This window comes from Rhipicephalus sanguineus, chromosome 3 (genome assembly GCF_013339695.2).
Source record: "Rhipicephalus sanguineus isolate Rsan-2018 chromosome 3, BIME_Rsan_1.4, whole genome shotgun sequence".
NCBI classification, from domain to species: domain Eukaryota; kingdom Metazoa; phylum Arthropoda; class Arachnida; order Ixodida; family Ixodidae; genus Rhipicephalus; species Rhipicephalus sanguineus.
The window spans coordinates 3791047-3812235 of NC_051178.1; the positions used below are offsets into that span (position 1 = coordinate 3791047).

General features: G+C 44.8%; 1 protein-coding gene across 1 annotated transcript in view; it reads right to left on the bottom strand.

The window, feature by feature from the left end:
• LOC119386412 (GATOR complex protein MIOS) overlaps positions 1–21189 on the bottom strand; it is a 727447-nt gene that overhangs the window by 541891 nt on the left and 164367 nt on the right. Inside the window, exon 7 of the mRNA XM_037653722.2 lies at positions 6793–6851. Within this exon, the coding sequence (XP_037509650.1) occupies positions 6793–6851 (59 nt within the window). The remainder of the gene's footprint in view (positions 1–6792; positions 6852–21189) is intronic.

Genomic DNA, 21189 nt, shown 5'->3' on the forward strand with positions numbered 1-21189 from the left:
TGTACACTACTTGATATATGTATAACTAACATACACCCAACTGACTGCGTTGCAGGACTGCTATCTGCTGAGATAAGCGATCATCTGCCTCTATTCTGCTTCATTCCTTACGTTCGTAAGCGAGGGGAGGGGAGAAAGGTAATACTGATGCGTAGTTTTCATGCCACAGCACTGGAAACATTCCGCTCCTTGATCCTATCAACAGATTGGTCATGTGTGTTTGAAAAGAAAGACCCAAATGCGGCGTACGATTTGTTCTTTGAAAAAATGATCCACTGTTATGACCAAGCGTTTCCGTTAAAACCACGCTACCGAAGGAATAGGAAGATACGCAAACCTTGGATAAATGCTCACTTGTTAAAAATGATAATAAAGAACAAACTGTACCACCAGTTTGTAAAATGTAGAAGTGCTGATCTGTTTAGCGACTTTAGGAAATTTAGAAATAAGGTGAATGCTGAACTGAAGCAAGCAAAAATTAAGTACTACGCACAATTATTTGATAAAATAAAGAATGACCCTAGGAAAGTTTGGAATGAAGTCAGAGACCTGAATGCCATGAAAACAAAGAGCACTGACATCAGCATAAAGACACCCACGGGAGTGTTGACTGGTACAGAGGCAGCAGCAGCTTTAAATGAATATTTGGTTTCTAGCGCCCAGTATCCTGACAAGGAGGAACACACGACCACACCTATCGTGAACAGTTCCAGCCTCTCTAACTCGATGATACTTACACCTGTTACACCTACTGAAGTTGCTCAACTACTCCTCAAAGTGAAAAACAATGTTTCTGCTGGGCGTGATGATGTCAAACCAGAACCAATGAAATATATTGCGGATATTATCGCACCCGTTTTAGTTCATATCATAAACAGAATGTTTGAAAGCGGTATATTTCCCGATCTTTTAAAAATAGCCCCAGTGTGTCCTATCCACAAAGGTGGGAATAAACATTTAATGACAAATTACCGGCCCATTTCTGTCTTACCTGTCTTATCAAAGGTGTTTGAGAGTGCCTTAAACGTTAGAATGCAGAAATTCTTTAATAAATACAACGTAATCAGTGACATGCAGTACGGTTTTCAAAAAAACAAATCTTGTGAAAGAGCGCTTCTTAATATTAAACATGAAATATTATCGAATATTGAAAATCGAATGTATACATTAGGTCTATTTGTTTATCTCAGAAAAGCATTTGATTCGGTTTGCCACAACTTATTAATTGATAAGCTGGAAAAGTATGGTGTACGGGGAAACGCACTCAAACTTTTACGTAATTACCTAACAAACCGATATCAATATGTCAGCATAAATAACGACGTTTCGACTTACGCTGAAATCACTACGGGTGTCCCACAAGGTTCAATACTTGGACCTCTGATGTTCATCATGTATATAAATGACTTGTGTGATATCCCTGAGTCGCCACAATTAGTTATGTACGCGGACGATACGAACATTTTCTTTAAAGCTGCCACTATCCCAGATCTCGAGTTAAAAGTAAACAACTATATGAAGCAACTCTCTTCCTGGTTACGACAGAATAAATTACAAATGAACACTTCCAAAACAAAATATATGATATTTGCCCCAATTAATAAACCGCGAAACTGTAACGCAACTATTGTTTTCGATGATAGAATAATCGAGCAGGTGAAATGTCAAAAATTTTTAGGAGTGTGGTTTCAGGAAGATTTGGCCTGGAACATACATGTCGAGAAAACTGTAACAGAATTAAGTAAAACTGTTGGTTGCTTATATAGCTTAAGTACTCTGGTTCCTCCTTGGCTGAAAATTTCGTTGTATTACGCTCTATTTTACTCCCGACTAACTTACTGCATATTAATTTGGGGCACTACCACACAAAAAAATTATAAGAAGCTGATTGTACTGCAAAAAAGTCCTACGGGCATTTGAGGGTTATCGTGGACCTTTAGAAAACTTTAGAACGCAGCCTGTTTTTATAAAGTACTCTATGTTAAAGGCAAATCAAGTGTACTATTACAAGTTAATGCGGCACATCAAACAAAACAGGACACATTACATCATGGATGCACCCACCAACCCGCACTACAGCTTACGGCAACATCATGTGAGAAAACCAAAAAGAACGAATTACGGGAAACAGTTAATATGTTACCAAGCACCTTCACTAATCAATAGAATACACGAATTTCACGACGAAGTTATGGAAGTGTCAAATGAATTATTCAAAACATTGCTCATTTCACACAATATTGAGTTTGTCTGACAAAGCTGGTGTGTGTATTATCAATTTCCTTGTCTAAATTGCAAATTTTGGTTGTTGACTGGGGCAAAAAATGACCTATCAGTGTATTATGTAGTTCTTTTTGTTTTGTTTTCTTCTCGCGATTCTAGTATTTTCTACTTTTTTGTACACATGTCGTTTTCATTTCGTGACTGTTTTAGTTGAATCTGTATGTACAGAATAATTTTTATTGACTTGTGTGCTACGTACGGCCTGCGTGCCGAACTGTCGTAGGAGCAGAAGCTTTTGTCAGGCCACATGGCCTTTAGCTTCTGCTTCCTTTCTGTTGTAAACATAAAAATAAAGTCAATTCAATTCAATTCAACTTGGAGGGGAAAAAAAAACAAGGTATAATATACTCCGTTCTGCCCGAAGTCTCCGGTGTTGAGGCTGTGTGGTGCAAGATACACTTAAGCGATGGCGTTGTTCTTGTCGGAGCCGTCTACAGGCCTCCAAATAGCGATACAATGTATCTAGACCCGTTATTTGACTACATGCTTAGGCATGCTTCCAGTGGTAGGATTATTATGGCCGGAGATTTTAACCTCCCCGACGTAAACTGGAGCCGTCTTAACCCTGGAACAATCATTACCAACCAGATGACAGATTTCATGTTTACTTTCAACCTTACTCAGATTGTTGACGTGCCGACTCGTGTTCACAATCACAGTAGCTCAATATTAGACCTAATTTTTGTTAGCGACCACTTTCTAAGCAGCAACACCACCATAGAAAGCCTTCACGGTCTATCAGATCATGATTTAATATTGTGTAAACTGCCCTTAGCTGGTCTTGCTCGTCCACATGGTGCTGAAAAACGCGTCCTTGTTTTCAGCAGTGCTAACGATGACGCTATCATGACTTATCTTGTTCACGAATACGACGATTTCGCCAATGTATGTCTTGATAAACAGTCAAACATTGATAGGATCTGGTCGCACTTCAAAGAAATCATCCATTATTGCATCAGCAATTTCGTCCCCACGGTCAAGAAAAGTACGAACAAACAAAATCCCTGGATAACGCGAGAGATAATTCATATAAAGCGAAAGATTAAGAGACTTAGAAGACACAGTAAAAATCGTATTATCCGTAACTACCGATCTCGCCTCTATTCTTTAAACATTCAGCTGAAGAATGCAACAAGACGTGCAAAACAACAGTTTTGCAGTACTACTTTGCATGCCTTTATTAAAACCTCGCCAAGCAAATTTTGGCGGTACCTGAAGACTAAGCAAAGATCAAGTGCCCCAATGGTAGCCGCAGATGGGAAAGCTAAAGTAGACTCTTTTAATAAATACTTTCAGTCCGTCTTCACTGTTGACAGTAACGTAAACAACCATGTTAGCGAGACTTTCATGCCATCATTTGAACACGAAAAACTGACCAGTAGCCCTATAATTTTTGAGGAGGAAGTGCTATCTTTGCTTCTGAACCTTGACGTAAAGAAAAGCAGTGGTCCGGACACATTCCTAATGATTTTTTGAAACGTTACACTCTACCCTGTAGCAAATCTCTTTGTCTCATATATCAGAAATCAATTGAAGAATGTCGAATTCCCTCAGATTGGAAAATTGCTAAGATAATTCCCGTTCACAAGTCAGGTGATAAACAATGCCCAAACAACTACCGGCCTATCTCTCTAACATGTACAAGCGGTAAAATTCTCGAGCATATTATCTTGAAATTTCTGACTCAATATGTCGAAGACAACGATCTACTCCACCCTTGCCAGCACGGCTTTAGAAACGGACTATCCACTGTTACGCAGCTTGTCGAATTTGTACACGATCTTGCACAGGGTATCAACAATCAGTCCCAAATTGACATAATATTTCTTGATTTCTCTAAAGCGTTCAACCGTGTATCACACCGGAAACTGGGTCTACAAACTTGAGCATCTAATTGGTAATGGGCCTGTCACGAAATGGATCGCCCATTTTTTAGCTGACCGCTGCCATCATGTACAACTTGACGGACACGCCTCTGATGTTATTCCCGTACTTTCCCCGGGGTTCCGTGCTGGCCCCACTTCTATTTTTACTCTTTATTAATGACATAGCCAACGAGTGTGAAGTCAAAATGAGACTATTTGCAGATGACTGCGTGCTCTACCACGAAGTCAAACAGATTTCTGATCAAATTAAACTTAACAGTGCCTTAAACAAAGTATTCCAGTGGTGTCATGATTGGAAAATGACCATTAACAAAGAAAAAACCGTTTCCATGTCAGTTACTAAGAAAAACATTCCGCTCAAATTCACTTATGGTTCCGGCAGCACTACACTGCGTTCTGTTACCGAATACCGTTATCTGGGTATTTACATCACATCCGAATTGAACTGGACAACGCACGTCCAGCATGTAGCAAAAAAGGCCATGAACAAGCACTTCTTTCTTAAACGTGCCTTGAAAGACTCACCCCCTGAGATAAAACTTCTGTCTTATCTTTCCCTTATACGTCCGATATTGGAATATGCGAACATTGTCTGGTCCCCGTACACGTATACCTGCATATCAACACTGGAAAGGGTGCAGCGCAAAGCAGCACGATTTATCTACAACCAGCACCGGCGCACAGATTCACCTACTGAATTATTGCAAAGCGCAGGGCTCGCTACTTTATCCAGTAGATCGAAACTCCATCGTCTAAAGTTTATCTACTTACTTTTGCACAACTCATTTAGGATTAAAGCATCAGACCACATCAATATAAGTCAGTCTAGGATCACTCGAAACAAACACCCACTCACTCTTGAAGAACTCCTTTGCAACAACAACACTTTCTTTTATTCCTTTTTTCCGTTAGCCGTGCGTGAGTGGAATGCGCAAGACGCCTCAACGGTGTTGCAAACGACAGTACAAAAATTTCTAGAACTCGCCGAGCTGTCCATTGCAACACCGATTAGATGCTTGACATTGTCAGATTGATTCCTAAATAGTTTCCTGCCTTTTTTTCTTTTTTTTTTCTTATCCTATGCCTGTAGCATAAGATGAATCCTACAATGTTGTAACCTCAGTGAATATCTTGTAACCTATGTATATTTCTCTGTTTAGCATGTATGCCATCAGCGACTTATCTGTCAAGACATCTATGTATGAATTGTATAGACTTATGCGATTCCGTCTTCATCTACATTTTCACTGAATCACTTCTGTGTGTTTGCTGTTTTTCTCTAAATGTACCCACTCCTGTAAAAACCGCATTTAGGGTTGACAGTATACTGAAATAAAATAACTAAAAATTTCTAATGTCAGCATGTTTCAACGAATGGTGATGTTTTAATATTATTTAAGCTTAAATGTGTTACTGCTAAAATGACGACATAGCGTATTTTTATACTGACAAAAGTAGTATTCCAGAAGACTAAGCAGTTTTGCCATGCGTCTGGGGCGGTCGTCAATATGGAAAAAACTAAGATTTGGTTAATGGGGAACAAAACCCTCTAGATCTGCTGGTATTCACTGGAACAGTGCACCGCTCGGGCACCTTATGCCTTTGCATCGAATACGGAACACTGGGCCGCACTTCTCGTCAGCACTCACGCTTGCCAAGCGCGCCTCGCAAGCATGGATGGGGCGAGGAGAACTTTCTGTTGAGGCCAGCCCACCCGAGAACCGCAGAGAGTTGCGGCGTACTCTCACGCTTCTCTCAAACCAACTGGGCTGCTGGGCGTTGGCATACTCCGGATTTTCGCCTGCCGTTCCACCATCGCCGGCTTTCTGCGAATTACTGGAGCTCCACGGCTTCCAAAATGACGCCGACAATTGGGTGGCCACCGTCAACGCCCTCGGAGCTCACGAGGCCTGAACGGACCAAAAGAAGTGGCGGGTGGCCATAGACCGCCTTCGAAACGGTGCCGCGGCGTGGCACAGGTACGAAGGCGTGAGGCAGCAATCCTGGGACGAGTGGAGCACCAGGCTCATATCTGCCTTTGGACCGATTGACTATTACTTCGCTGCCACCACCCAGTCCAATCTCCTCGCTACCGAGGATGGAGCTCTGGAGGGGCCCCACCTCGAGGCTGCTACTGTGCAGTGCAGCTTCTCGACAGCGCGTTTCCCACCCTCCCCGCGTACAAACGCTGGACTCACGCAGTGCTGTGGCACTGCGCCGATGTCCTACACAGGACCACCACAACAAGAAGTTGAGACTACATTCCGTCCACGGGATTTGGTAACGCGGGCCCCAATATCATCTTCCGCTCGGGGCATGGGCGTGCCGGCTCCTCTCATGCTTGACACGCTACCAATTCAGAAGGCGGACGACTCCATGACCATCAGCAATGTCTTCTCAGACTCGTCAGAGCTACATCCACGACCTCAAGCGCACTCATTCGCCACCGGTAATGTGTCAAAGGTGCTTTCGCTGCTGAAAACATGACAAAGATGTAGGCTCCGCATTTTAGGTTTCTGCTAACAAACTGATGAAATTCAAGCGTTCAAGCCAGCTGCCCCTCCAGATGGAACGGCGAAAAAGAAAAAGTGGCGCACTTGCAAAAAAAAAAGGGCCCACTTACAAGGTTGTAGCTGATGGGATTCCATGCCACCATGTTGCAACGTCGCGGCTGCTTTGGTACTGCGAGAAAGAAAAGAGAAATTGTTCACGCCAGCCTTGCTGCTGCTACATTACTGGAGGTTGTCACCACCACGAGCCAACATGAACAACAAGCTCTCTTTGATGCTTCTTATTCACCCATGTGTGTAAGGGTGTGTAAGGGTTGCGATTATTCATGCTTTAAATTGAAATAGTTAGAACTTGATCTAATGAAACCTGGCTTTATTAATTTCCCAATCTAACAAAGAAACTTCCATTCCCCGGCAGATACCCGGAGGGTTCAATGTTGTCAACTCGAATTAATGAAGCTTTCATGGCACTGAACTCGATTTAACGAAGTTTCCGATAAATAAATAAGCAAAATATGCAGTGATTTGTACCCAATTTTTACACAGACGTTTTTTTTTTTTCGAGGTGCGCTGTAACGCTATCGCATTAAAACATCCAGCCCCCCTAGTGACAACACGTGCTTCGTTTTGACGAGGATGAACGCAGAAGTCAGTAACACTTTTACATATCAAATGGCGCTGGGCCGTAGTGGTTTGTTGTCCCTGCAAATACTCCCACAAGAACACGCTTTCGTTATTTATTCGTTCAAGCGACAGATGTCACTGATCGTCCCCTTGGAACTTTCTTGCTTTGCCTGCTCCGCACATAAACTGCATTGGCTCTCCCTTTCTTTGAATGTCGGCAGCTTGTTGTAGCTTCACGTGACTGCCTACCTCGTCTGCATCGCCCGGACATGGTAGGAATTCACGCTCAGGCTTACCCTCGCGGACTTTTCCCACGCGCAGGCGTCTATTAGTGGCAAATAAAATGCCGTGGTGCATTGTCTGTAGAACGTTTTTTTTTTTACCTGAAAGGGGTCATGAACCACCCCTCGCGTTTGGCGTGAAAAACACCCTGGAATGAGTTGGACCCTTCCCAGGAATATATAGCCGAAAACATTTTTCGAAAATGTAAAGTAGGACCGGAGATATAGCGATCGCTACATTTACCTGACGCATTCCCTCTCAACTCGCTTCATTCCGGAGGATAGGGCAGCGCCGTTCGAGGTGCCCCGCCCAGTGCATTGCAAGAGGTCACTTCAATGTTGTGTGGTTTCCTTTCTGCGTAACTGGGCGGTGTTGACGGCTGCTGCTGGCTACTGATAGTTCCAGTCGGCTGCTTCTCGCTGCGCACCGCGGTCTCGCTCGGTGTATCATGTCTGGGGTCTAAGCGCTGACGCGATCTATTTGCATTGATACTGTCGTTACTTCGCTTATCTCGCATTGATACTGATACCTCACATTGATACTCTCGTTACTTCACATCGTTACTTCGCTTACATGGTTTTTCCACCAAATCAAAATTAAACTAAAACGAAAAGCCGGCAAGCCCTCGATGTAGCCGATTACCACGGCATGTACACTCAGTGTATGGTTATAGATAACAAACTGGCCAAGGCGGCTGCCTCAACACACGAAATAAAATCCTGTGCGGAGGAAACACGACGCAAAATAAAAAAAAGAAAGAAACGCAATTCTTCTTTAAGCGGCCGCTGTGAATGGAAGGAAACGAGATAAAATGCGCTTCGACCTAAGGACAGCTGCAGCCCGCCTGCTCATCGGCAAGAGCGAGGAAATCAGACAATCAGACCCGTCGGAATACAAGCGAGATTTGAGAAAGCGTCGCGACGTATGCATGTGCGAAGAGAAAAAAGAAGCGAAAAACGCAAGAAGAAAGTCGTTTTAGGCTGGCCCCAGCAGCGTGTGGGATGCTGAAGCAAAGCCGTCATGGCATTACCTTGGCCTTGTGAAAGCCGCTTCTCAACTGTCCAGCTGTGTCGGCCGTGTGTGTGCATTTTGTGCCTGCTCTCGCCGCTGGACGTGAAACGCGTGGCTTGCGTGAAATGCGTATTATCACGCTGTCATGTGGTGAAATGTGCATTGAGGCCAAATTTGTTTTCTGTTTATGCTGGTTTCATGCTTGTTTTGATCCTCCGTCTCGATGTCACTTTGTGCGCGTTGACATGTGGCATAATCGTCACATAATTATGACCATATGATGAAACATAATTATGGCCATATGATGTGACAGACATCTGCTAAGTGACAGTGTTGTGAAGAACATGCATTTTATGGTACTGTCAATTCATTAGTCACATATCAGCACTGGAACTTGCCAGGGTTACATGTGCATATTTATAGCCTTTAGGAGATGTTTTAGTTGTGCGAATTAGGGCTACTTTAATCACATTGATTTGAATCACATTGTCAGTTGAACCTGTTGAACCACATTGTTAAAAGGACACTAAAGAGCAAAATGATTTTTCTCGCATTAGTAAAGTAGTCTTCCACGATACCAAAAAAACACGGTTGATCCCTCCGTCATAGGAATCGGAATAACACGAAAGTAAAGCATGTCCTTACAGAAGTGACTGAATGCTTACTGTACATTGATATAAGAGAGTTTGCAAAATGTATATTGATATCTGGCAGCTAATGGCGCCTTTTAACGTGTATGCACCCACTTTGATGATTGGCGGTACATCTCCATCCCGACGACTAACGTCCATGTTAAATGATTAAACAAACCCTTGTGGTAGCTGCAGTAGTTAACGGTGAAAGCGTAATCAGAAAACGGGGTGTGATAGCCAGAAGAGCGTCGCATATTGGACGCAGAACTTGGTCGCTATCCCGCGGCATGTTAAAATGTGATTGAAAACCACAGCCGGACTAGAGGGAAACGCAAAGCGCGTCTTGCCGCCCCGGTAGCCCGGCCGCGATTTTTCTCGGGGCGAGCGCGTGAGCATGGAACGCGGTGTTAGAGCTAGGTGAGGCAGGCGCGCGTCGCATTGCAATTTTGGTTTGTATTAGCGTGATGCTGAGCGAGGCCGACGCTTTTACGACGCTTGGGCAAAGGTCGCCACCTCGCGGTATGTTAAGGCATTGACAGAATTCAACTGCTATTGAAAACGCGCCGAATGGGACGGACGCGTAACGCGCTGCAGGTGATAGTCGTGGAGGCCACAGCAATGACGAATTACTTTACCTTACCGCCCTCAGAAGTCGCCACCACCCAGCCGACCGGGAGAGTGGTAGATATAAAAGGCGCGTTCGTAAGGCATCCAGAGTCTGTGACCATGGCGCAGTGGATAGCGTGCCCGGCATCTGTTGTTGCGGACCGAGCGGTCGTGGGTTCGATGCCCGTTGCCGGTACCTTTTTTTCTTTGCCATCTGATTGTGTATATTTTTTCGATGTCATTTCCGTGACGGAAATACGTCACTGAAGTCTTGGTGGACCCCGGCATAAAACACTTTCGTGTTAAAACACCACGCTTTCTGCACGAAGACGCTTAATAAGCGAGAAAACGCACAAAAAGAAAATACAGGTGGCGACGCCACCTTGGAATTCCGGCACCATTTGCCGTGACGTCACATATTTTTGACGGCGCCTGCTTGGGCCTACGTAGTTCCTAATCGGTTAAATCGAAGTACACTGTCGTCTGAGGGGGCCAGAGACTTGACATAACACGTTTCTGGAAATTTCGTCGAGCCAGTGGCGCCAAAATACGTTAAATGCTCTTTGAAGTCTTTAAGGTCACGAATTACAAAGTTCGGCACGAAATTTAAAAATGAAACTTTAAACTTGGTTTGCTCCTCTAATAATAAACCTATGATGGTGAAAAAAACTACAGAAGAGTTCTCCGAGCACACTTTATCAATCTAAACCAATTCATTGTTTCTCTTTAGTGTCCCTTTAAATCACCTTCTTTGTTCCCTTTTGCATTATGTTGCCACAGTGTTTATGATCTCTACACAGTATTCTCACTGTTGACACAATTTCTGACAAGGTGAAAATGCTGGTATTGTGTCCAGGTCTTCTTTTGTCCTCATTACAAGTACGCTGTTAATTTTTGCCATGAATCAATACCAAGTCACCCAATATTCAGTCCTAAACAGAGCAGCCGTGGTTGATCAAGAATCTAGTGTCCAGCGTGTTTAAATACAAAGTGAACCTCACTAACATTCACATCCCTTTACATTAAAATGCTAACTTGACTGACATCGAAATCTACCCGAATGGTGGTACACAGGACAAGTGTAAAACTTCTGGTGTTGTTTCGTGTTTCATTATCTTCGTGTATTTTTCGCCCGGTGTACTTTAAGTGAAAAATTCACAAGGAACTACTAGCAGCCTCACATTTTTGTATTTGTGTCATGTTTTGTGAAAAGGTATGCAATAAGTATGGTGAAGTGTAAGTCCTTGCCAAGAAATTCACTTTTATGGACAGAGAAAGCTTAAAGAACTTCTTTTTTGTATCATTTTCAGGAAGACATTTCTGGCAGACGGCAAGAATTGCTCGCCCACTGCTTGTGTACGAGACAGTGTATTGTGGGAACACTCCACTGTGCCTCACTGCACACTATCTTGAACATTTCTTACATCTTACAGCATTTGGGCAAATACTGGGATTGATGCAGAGAGTTATGCATGATACTGTGTGCAACCTTTCCAGTAGCATGCGCGCTTGAAAATTGCGCAGTGTTCAAAATGACATTTAGTGGAACCGGCTTTATTCAGCAAACTATATCTTGAAATGGACAGTTGGGCCAGTTGATGTGTATTCATAGTTAAAGTGCGGAAAAAACCCCACAACACAGACAAATGAGAATGAAAGACACAGGACGATGCAGTACAATCAACTGAAGTTTAATGCAAACCACATAAAGATATATACACACAGTGTGAAAAAACTACAAAATTAAAGAATCACGCAATCGCAGAAAGAATAAAAACATATCTAAACAAGCCAAGCACGTGCTCAACTTCAGTTGCTCATTCTGCGTCGTCTGGTGCCCTTTTTCCATGTGTATTGTGGTTTTGTTTTCCCGCTTTCTTTTAACTATGAACTGAAATGAACTGAAATATCAGGATCGGCGAAGCATCGAAAAGAAAAGAAAAGCAAAACGGGAACAGAAGTGTGCAAGAAGTACAACGGAGGAATAACATATGCAATCGGCCAAGCATTGCGTAAAGAAAGCCGACAATCGAATAGGAGACGTAGGGTATCCTTTTTAAATGTTGGGAGACACTGTTAACGTGTACACAGAATAACAAAGTACTAAATATTCGTCAGATCCCACGCCTTGTGGGAATCAGTTTCATGCGAAGCAGTCGGCGAGCAATTCTATGCTGAATTTTTTTTTTTTTTTTGCTTTGAGCCAAGCGTTACGAGGTGGATCAACGTGTTTTTGTAAGTGCAGTAGTTGTGTACACATCGTGGTCTTACCAGGCACTACACAGAGGTTCAAAGGGTAACTTATGGCCTGACGTAACGTCAGCACTCACGTTACAGCCCATACGTCAGTATTATCGCAGTGAAGTGCACTTTACGGTGCGATATGATGTGAACATCATACGTAACTTTCGTTGGCGTAATCCTCCGGGATTGAGAAACGCTTGAATATAGCTTGCTGAATCATATAGGAATAAAAATTTAACATTTATTACACTGCTATAAAAGCAGAGCAAATACTGGAACCCCAGATACTGGCATGACGCCTGTATCATAGGAGTACATATGTAGTGTTTATTGCTTTGTTATAAAGTTAGATAGCCAGCACCACAGCCACAATTCACGTTGCACCGACATTACGCTTGCATAGGGTGTTTTTCCAAAGCAGGTTCTAGACCTGGCGTGGCTCTGAATACCTGACTGCCACGCAAAACCATTGGGTTCGATTCCTGCTGGGATCCTAATTTTTATTCTCTGCATTTGTCCGGTCAAAGCTAACGGTGTCGGTTTTTCTTAACGCTCTCGCATTTAAATTACCAATGTCCGTTCCCGCCGTTCCTGGGTAGATGTAAACTGTCAATCACCTGTGGCGCATACTCGTACACCGCGGCCCGTAGTAAACGGGTATGTACCACATGTGTCTGGAGGAAAGGGTTTGACGACGTACACGACAGGATTTTCATGGTATTCATGTCATGACCAGACAGTCATATTCGTGAAATCTGCTTACCCTCCCATGCCAATTTCGGTCTACGCCAAGTTAAGGAGGCGATCACAAGAGCACCCAGACGTAGGCGGCTAGATACAAATAGAAACGCTCAAAGAGATAGAAACGCTCAAAGTGCCTAGGGTTTGCTAAGAAATGCTTCACACTTTAAAAATAGAAATGGTGCTACTTACATCTAGCTCCACATCGTAGGTTATCGCGTTAAACTTCGTCTGCGGGGCGCACTTGCAACACTATTTGGACTCATTGTCGCCTTCATATTCCGTGATGTCGTGCACGTGACCTTCTTCGCGCAAGCGGCGACCCTTCTCTAGAGCAGATGCACGAAAACACGTACGCCAGCTGGTCAAACCTTTGAAACTGCAGCGCGAAATAACTGGCAGCGCCATGGGTGCACTTGCGCTGTCAGGACTCGCCCTCCCGCCAAGAGCCCTCCAGACAGCAGTGAGGAACAGTGAGTTCGGCAGTTAAAATGCAAAGAAAGGAGGCATCGTGCTCCCTCTGGTCCACCTCCGAACGAAAACAAACGCCTACAAGCACAGCACCACCCAAAGAAGCTGACTTGTTTGATGTTCCGACGGCGCCCATCGGTGTGGTCATGAAAGGGACACGTGTCATTCTTCTAGATGACTTGGCGGTCATTAAACGCGCACACGACCGCAAACGACTGCGCGGTCTCCCTGAAGCCCGACGACGGGCCCCGTTGTCTGAACACATGTTCGAAAGTCGAGCGCTTCGTGCATTGTTCAAAAGAACACTGTTGCTTCCGTGTCTCTTTGCCTCTGGGCGACAAACGCAGCAGCATACAGCTTCGAACTGTTCAAAAAGAAACGCCGCGCTTCTCCTCGAATACGGGCCTTCTCCGCGTCGTCTGCTTCACATGCCAGTGCTTTCCCTGCCGCCGCTTGGGGCGCTTTTCGGGAGAGGCGCAGCTGGCGCCTTGCGACGGCCGCCCGGTGCCTATCCGCCTTGTGCATTGCCCAAGTGATACCTCATTTCGATAGCCAATGAAAGAAAGTTACTGTGGTGTTTAACTCCGTGAATGTGGAAGTTCAGGGGAAGACTGAAGCTTGAAGAGATAATTAATTAGTGAACACGGGGTGTTGCTGGAGCCGACGTTTAGACAAACGGACTTGTCTTCAAAGCTGAGCCTGCTTTCCTTAGCCAGGGTTCATACAGGTTGCAAAGGAGAAAATTCAAGTATATTCAAGGAATTTTCAGGGCCGGTCACGTTTTTCAAGGACTAAAAAACGGCATCCAAATGAGAATTTGAGTTTAAACTCAATTTAAAGAAGTCATCAGCACGTTCAAATTACTTTGTTAAATTGGGAAGTTTGTAAAATCAAGAAATGAGTTTTTCAGTCCTTCGAAACCTAAAATTGTAACATAAAGACACCTAAAATCCACCATGGCATTGTTTTTGCTGCATGCTTGCGTGCAATGTCTGTTCAGGTGTACCGAACATTGAGCCTCACATATGTAATAATAAAAATAATAATAATAACAATAATTTTTATTTGCACAAGGTGTACCCTTCGGTAACGTGCAAGGCTAGACAGAAAGGAAATTCCCTTACGCTCATGCGCCTTTTAGCCCATCACCGGAGGGCAAGAGAGATGGGCACGAAGAGAGGGAGAAGGGGAAGAACAAATACACGCACAGAGGGAAAAAAAAAGCATGGGGTGCGGAGGTGTCACGCAAGGTCTTCACGAGTCGCTGGATAAATGACGACTGTGCAAAGAGCAAACATGCTTCGCGTCTTCGCTGGTGTGGCGGGGAGGTGCACGAACACTCATGGGAAGGGTGAGAAATTAACGTGCAGCGGCTGGAAAGGCAGAGGATCCATGGCGTTTAGTCAATGACTGTAGAAGCTCAGGCTTGCCCATGCGCTTATTCATGCATGCACACTGCCGACGATATGAGGACAGGGATGGAAGCGGGCTTGAGTATTTTGGAGCAGCCCAGGGAGCAGGAATAATGCTGTTTTGGAACAGCTTTGGAGCACCAAAATGTGTGTTTCGGAGCCATGCAGGTTAGTTTTGGAGCAGAATTCTAGGGTCAAACGTCATTGTTGTTTAATTTTTAGATGCGAAGTATCTTAAGGCCGAGCTCAATCCGGTGGTGTGCGGCGTGACCACCCTTACTGCGCATGCGCATACCCTCTCCACACACCTCCTCTCCACTCACCCTCTCCCCTTCCCCTCTCCACTTTCCCTCCCCCCTCCCCCTTTCCACTCTTCCTCTGAAACGCGGGCTAGACATGCCAAAATTCTCTCCTGCGCAACGCCGCGATGAGCTCGAGCGCATGCGCGTCCCCTCCCCTTCTCTCTCCTCTCCTACGCTGCCCCCCTCTCGCCCGCCTGTCGACCGCGTTCCCCGCTCGCCCTGTGAGAATTAACGGCCAGGCTAGATGGAAGATACGACGCGCGTAGCGTCCCTCTTCGCGTTCCACGACGCGAGGTCGGTAGCATGCCCAACGAACGCCAACGGAATGCGATCGCGCAAGTGCTCCGGCTTCGCATCACCTCATGGTCCCCTTTAGCGGGAGATGGTGTAATTTTTTTATTTCTGGTAAACACAAGAAATGCCAACGATTTTATAAAACATTCAATACTTATGAACCCACCACACTTAATACAAATGATATATATATATATATATATACACACACGCGCGCGCGTACATGTTATCATTAAAACATCACAGCTGTGATAGAGCAATGACTCAGGAAAACGAGATAAACGATGTTTTGAATAGCTACACTTGACTAGACTGACAAATGAAAAACATTCTGGTAATGAACGTTTTTCAGCAGCGGCGTTTTTGCGCTGCATTTGCCGGGTTGCTACATTTTCGTCAAAAGCCTACGACGGCTTCAAAAAGTTCCTTCGAAATGTGCCTGGAGGTCAGCGCCGTCTGGAGGCACTGGAAGAAAGCAAACAAACACGTGTCTGCACCCTAAACTCCGCTTGTCGGACGAGCGGGCGATGAGCCGCGCGAGGCGTTTTCTTTTCTACTTCGAGTAGGAAGACGCGGCGGCGCGATTTTGAGATGGCGTTCGTCAAAATGAGGCGCGCGACCCTCCGACCACGTGTCAGTCGCACATGAAATCAAGCCATTCGGGACGCAACAGCGCGTTTCGTGAAGGCATTCGTCAAAAAACATGCGCGTCCCTCCAAACGTGCGTAAATCCCGCCAAAAATTGCGCCACGCGATTCCACCTTTTCCCTTCAAGTTCCCTTCCAAGATTTGTCAATCATTGGTGTCGGTTATTATATGCACTCAAATATGGCACTTGAGGTGCGATGACACTAGATGTCGCAAGCGCACAATTTGTATACCGTGGTTCTGTTTTCGTACTACCTCACATTCGTCTTGGCAGTAGGGGTGTGCAAATATTCGAAATTTCGAATATTTTTCGAATAGTGTTTGCTATTCGATTCGATTCGCACTCCAACTATTCGAACTTCCCAAAAACAAATACAGTCAATGTCCGACTGAAAGTGCCCCTTTCAAATTTTCAATATGCTTCACCTCATTACACTCTCGTATTGCGGCAAAGCTGCCTTTCAAGCTCCGTTAAGGTCGAACATAGCCAAGACGCAGTCAACGTCCGATTAAAAGTGGCCCCTAGATTTTCGATATGCTTCACCTCATCACACCCCCGCATTGCGGCAAAGCTGCCTTTCAAGCTCCGTTACGGTCGAACATAGCCAAGACACAGTCAACGTCCGATTAGAAGTGGTCCCTAGATTTTCAATATGCTTCACCTCATCACACCCCCGCATTGCGGCAAAGCTGCCTTTCAAGCTCCGTTACGGTCGAACATAGCCAAGACACAGTCAACGTCCGATTAAAAGTGGTCCCTAGATTTTTAATATGCTTCACCTCATCACACCCCCGCATTGCGGCAAAGCTGCCTTTCAAGCTCCGCTACGGTCGCAACTGTATTAACTCAAGAAAACGCTGGTTCCAGCATGGAGATGAAAGATGTGGCAGAGTTGGGGGCTTAATTAATGCTGTTTTGGACCTGAAATTTGGGCAGGAAGTCCGAAAAATTGGACGCCGAAGCTTTTTACCATCCAAAATTTCAGATGTTATTATATATTGATGTCTACGAAGCAGACTTGGAACTCCAGACTTGAAGGGAGCACACCCTTGTCCGCCACATCAGTTGGGCTTCCACAGAAGTTGAAAGAGGAGAAGAGGCTGAGGAAATGGCATATTTGCCTATCACGTGTAAAGTGTTGTCGGCAACACTTTGGTTGCACCAAATCATGTACATAAATACAATTCGACCTCTATATTGCGCTTGAACCTAGCGAAAAGAAACTTTCATGTTGCTATCTCATAAGAATATGCTTAGGAATCCTCTCAAACTTTTTTTTCCTACAATTTCGCTTCGAAGTATTCGAAAAATATTCAAGAAATATTCGAAAAATATTCGATTCGATTCGCACTCACTTCAATATTCGAATTCGCTTTGCACCCGGAATTTTGCTATTCGCACAGCTCTACTTCTCAGTAATAAACGCTCCAAGTGCCTATCTTGTTCTTTTTTGTATATTTCTTCACTCGCCACCTCATGTACCAAACCACACACAGCAACGGTGGCGAGTGGCATGTCATGTTGTGCTGCGGATGGTACGAGCTACAACGTACTCGACCACGAGCCGAGCGCAGGTTCTGACGAGCCAAGTCGAACAATGCGACCGATCGCACAGGCGAGACCTAAGCTCGTCGCTGCACGAGCACATTTACATGCTGCATTTATAATGTCCAAGGGCTTGTGTGAAATGCAAAAAATTATGCACATCAAGAGGCACGCTCTCACTAAAAAAAAATGAGTTTCGGAAATGGTCCAACCGACTAACACAAACTGAAGCCCTGTGAGTGGTTTCGCGGTTGGTAGTGTCTTCATTGACCGCAAACAGGTAAAACAAGTTTTTCTTTCTCATGCAGACTTATGACACAAAATCCACATTACACACTCAGCAGTTTCCTTAATGCAAAGTTTCTGAATAATGGTCGCGCGTTTACGTCCGCAGCAGCTGCTCGCACTATCCTCATGGCTTCACATCAAATTAAGTATTCGTAGTAAATAGAACCTCTTCGACAATATGAAGCGTCAACGCACTTACTTTTATTCATGTTCACAATCCCAGGCCACGATGACAGCAACCGCTTCGTGCACGCAGCGCGCCAATAAACTCCGTTGCTGTCAGCGTCACATTCGAAATATGGCCACACAACTCACTTTCTTATAGCTAGCTCCTGTACAGGCTCGCTAGCTTTTTTGCGCCTTCGACAACGTCACGAGAGTGCGCCAAGTGATGTGATGATGATATAAGCTCGCATAGGCGCGCCATGACACGGATGACAGCGGCACATAAAGGCACCAAACGTAGCCTCGGTGATCGGTTCCAGAAGCGCACTGCAGCCCATCGCGGAGGCCGTGCACCAAAGACCGCTGGGGAACAGTTTCGGCGCAATAATGCGTTTTGGAGCAGGATGGCGCAGCAGAAGTGGATTGGCACAGCGTGGCGCAAATGGCGCAGCACTTCCACCCCTGTGAAGATGTCAGGGCCATCAAGTAGGCGACAGAGCAGGTGCATTCGGGTAACTTCATGATGCTGGTGCAGGGAACGCCACTTAGGCATTTTCAAGTGGGTAGTGTAGCCTTCGACAATGTCACGAGAGCGCGCCAAGTGATGTGATGATGATATAAGCTCGCATAGGCGCGCCATGACACGGATGACAGCGGCACATAAAGGCACCAAACGTAGCCTCGGTGATCGGTTCCAGAAGCGCACTGCAGCCCATCGCGGAGGCCGTGCACCAAAGACCGCTGGGGAACAGTTTCGGCGCAATAATGCGTTTTGGAGCAGGATGGCGCAGCAGAAGTGGATTGGCACAGCGTGGCGCAAATGGCGCAGCACTTCCACCCCTGTGAAGATGTCAGAGCCGTCAAGTAGGCGACAGAGCAGGTGCATTCGGGTCACTTCATGATGCTGGTGCAGGGAACGCCACTTAGGCATTTTCAAGTGGGTAGTGTAGACCACCGCTGAGGACTTTACAGAACGTGTGTAGTCCAGGCAATGCAGGCCAGGTACACAGTCACGTGAAATATGACATGTAGCCAAAATGCAGACGGGGAGAACGAATGCAGTGATTATGCGAGCAGGGCGAGCAAGTAAGTTGTGACGAGACGATCAGTGTCATCTGTAGCATAAATCATGAAATGACAAGAGCACACAGTAGTGTTCCTGTGGGAGCATTGACAGGAACATTAAACCACCGCCACCCGTAGTACCATCCGGTACGTAACAGCACGACTATTGGGTGCGCTGTTCCATGCATGTGGGTGGCGTGCAGCCTTGACAAAATAAAACCAGGCTCGTGACTATAGGTGACAAATGTTTTAACGCAACAGTGTTATTGCCCGCACTTTAGAAAAAAGCCATAAAGATAGAAAAAAATTTGCACTTCCTTTTACTAATTTATTTTTAAAAAAAACTTAGTTAAATTGGTTTTGGTTCCAGGTTAGTTTCGTAAGTTCGGGTTGACAACGCTGAACCTAATGAGTACCTGCTGGGGAATGCAAATTTCTTCCTTAGATTGGGAACTACGTAAAATCTGGTTTAGTTAGATCGAATTTTAACTGTGTTATACTGTAGAGAAGCCTAGCCTTGATGCCACCTAAAGTAGTTCCCAACACACAACAAATGTTCAGGACAGGTGCTGAGACTTCTCTAGTATTAGCTAGGCCCGACATCGTTACAGCGTACTAACCACATGCACCGCTCGCTTGACAGGGAAAAAAGAAGCGCAGGAGACAAGAGTAAAGTCGTAAGGAGACAAGTATAGAGACAAGTGACAATAGGACAAGGCATGAACAAACAAAATACATGCAAACTCGCACAGTGTATTCTTTCAGAAATGGAAAGCTTGCCGCATTGACGCTAATCTACAACAGAAAGCAAGTTGCACTGTGGACTGCACTGGTCCCAATATTCAAGGGTTTTCGAGGACTGGATACAATTACAGGACTTTGAAGGCCCTGAAAATCTACTTTTCAAATTCAAGGGTTAAGGTTTTCAAGGACCTGTATTTATGGATATGTATTTATGTACGTATGTAGGTACGTATGTATGGATATATATGTATGTCTGGATATGCTTCGTACCTTCTCCTCCACCCCAAACAAAGGAAATGGCAACTGTAATAATGTAGCTGGGGGTGGGGGAGGGGCCAGCATGCGGAATTGGGCAACTCAAAGGGAAAGAGGAATAAAAAGATAGAAAGAGGAAGGGGTGGGGGGAGTTTATTCACGTCGAGAAGTAGAATGGGAGGTAGACATTTCAGTGAATTATGGTTGTCAAAAGAAGGTACCACCTGACAGTGATAATTTCACAGGGAGAAGCACGCTTAGAAATTCCTAGAACAAAGGCTTAATTCTTGCTGGTTTAAGAAAGGTTTAAGAATTCTCACTGCCTAATTTCGACAGCAATTAAAAAAAAGCTACAGTGACGTTTCACTCCGTGAACGAAGGCAAAATACAAGCTTTGTGCACCGTCCATAGAAGGTCTTTCTACGTTAACTAGGAGGGCTTTGACGTACTCCGCAACAGCCATTTGATATAGGGCATTTACGCTTGTGAAAACACCATTGTCCAAGTTATTCCTAATTTAGATAGTAAATGAAAGAAATGAATACAGTCGAACCCACTTATAACAAATTTAAGTGCCCTGAAAATTCCATTGTTACAAGCGATAATCGTTATAAACAGGTTGCATCAAAAAAAATATAGGGAGATGGCAGGTTGTGAGAAAATTTCAACATTGGATAGGCTATGCCTGATTATAAAAGCTGCGCTACAGTTACTGTGAAACACGAAGTTTAGGGGGAGACACGAAACGAAGTGGACACTACAAGCGCAATAGTCTATGCCAACGCACATATGTCATAAGGACGACACAGAAGAATACATTCAAATGACGATTTCTCGGACATGCTTGAAAGTTCAGATGCTTTCGGGGAGAGCCACAATCCTCACAGAGTCAACGTATAAGAACGTCTGAAATTTTGGCCACTGAAACTCTTCGACATCCAATTTCACGCACTTTCTGCTCAAATTGCAGGTTCAAAACAGCATTAATTGAAGCCACCACCGCTTTCATGAGTCAATTTGTTTGCAGCTGTGGCAGATTCCAAAAGTCAGCTTTACCACAATGCAAAGTTGTAATGCGGTGAACAGTACCAAAAATCCAAAGGGGTTATTGTGACGGCACGACTGCAGCGATGCCTTTACAGTACCCTGGAAGAACTTGTTCCTGGGCTAGTTGGTGTCT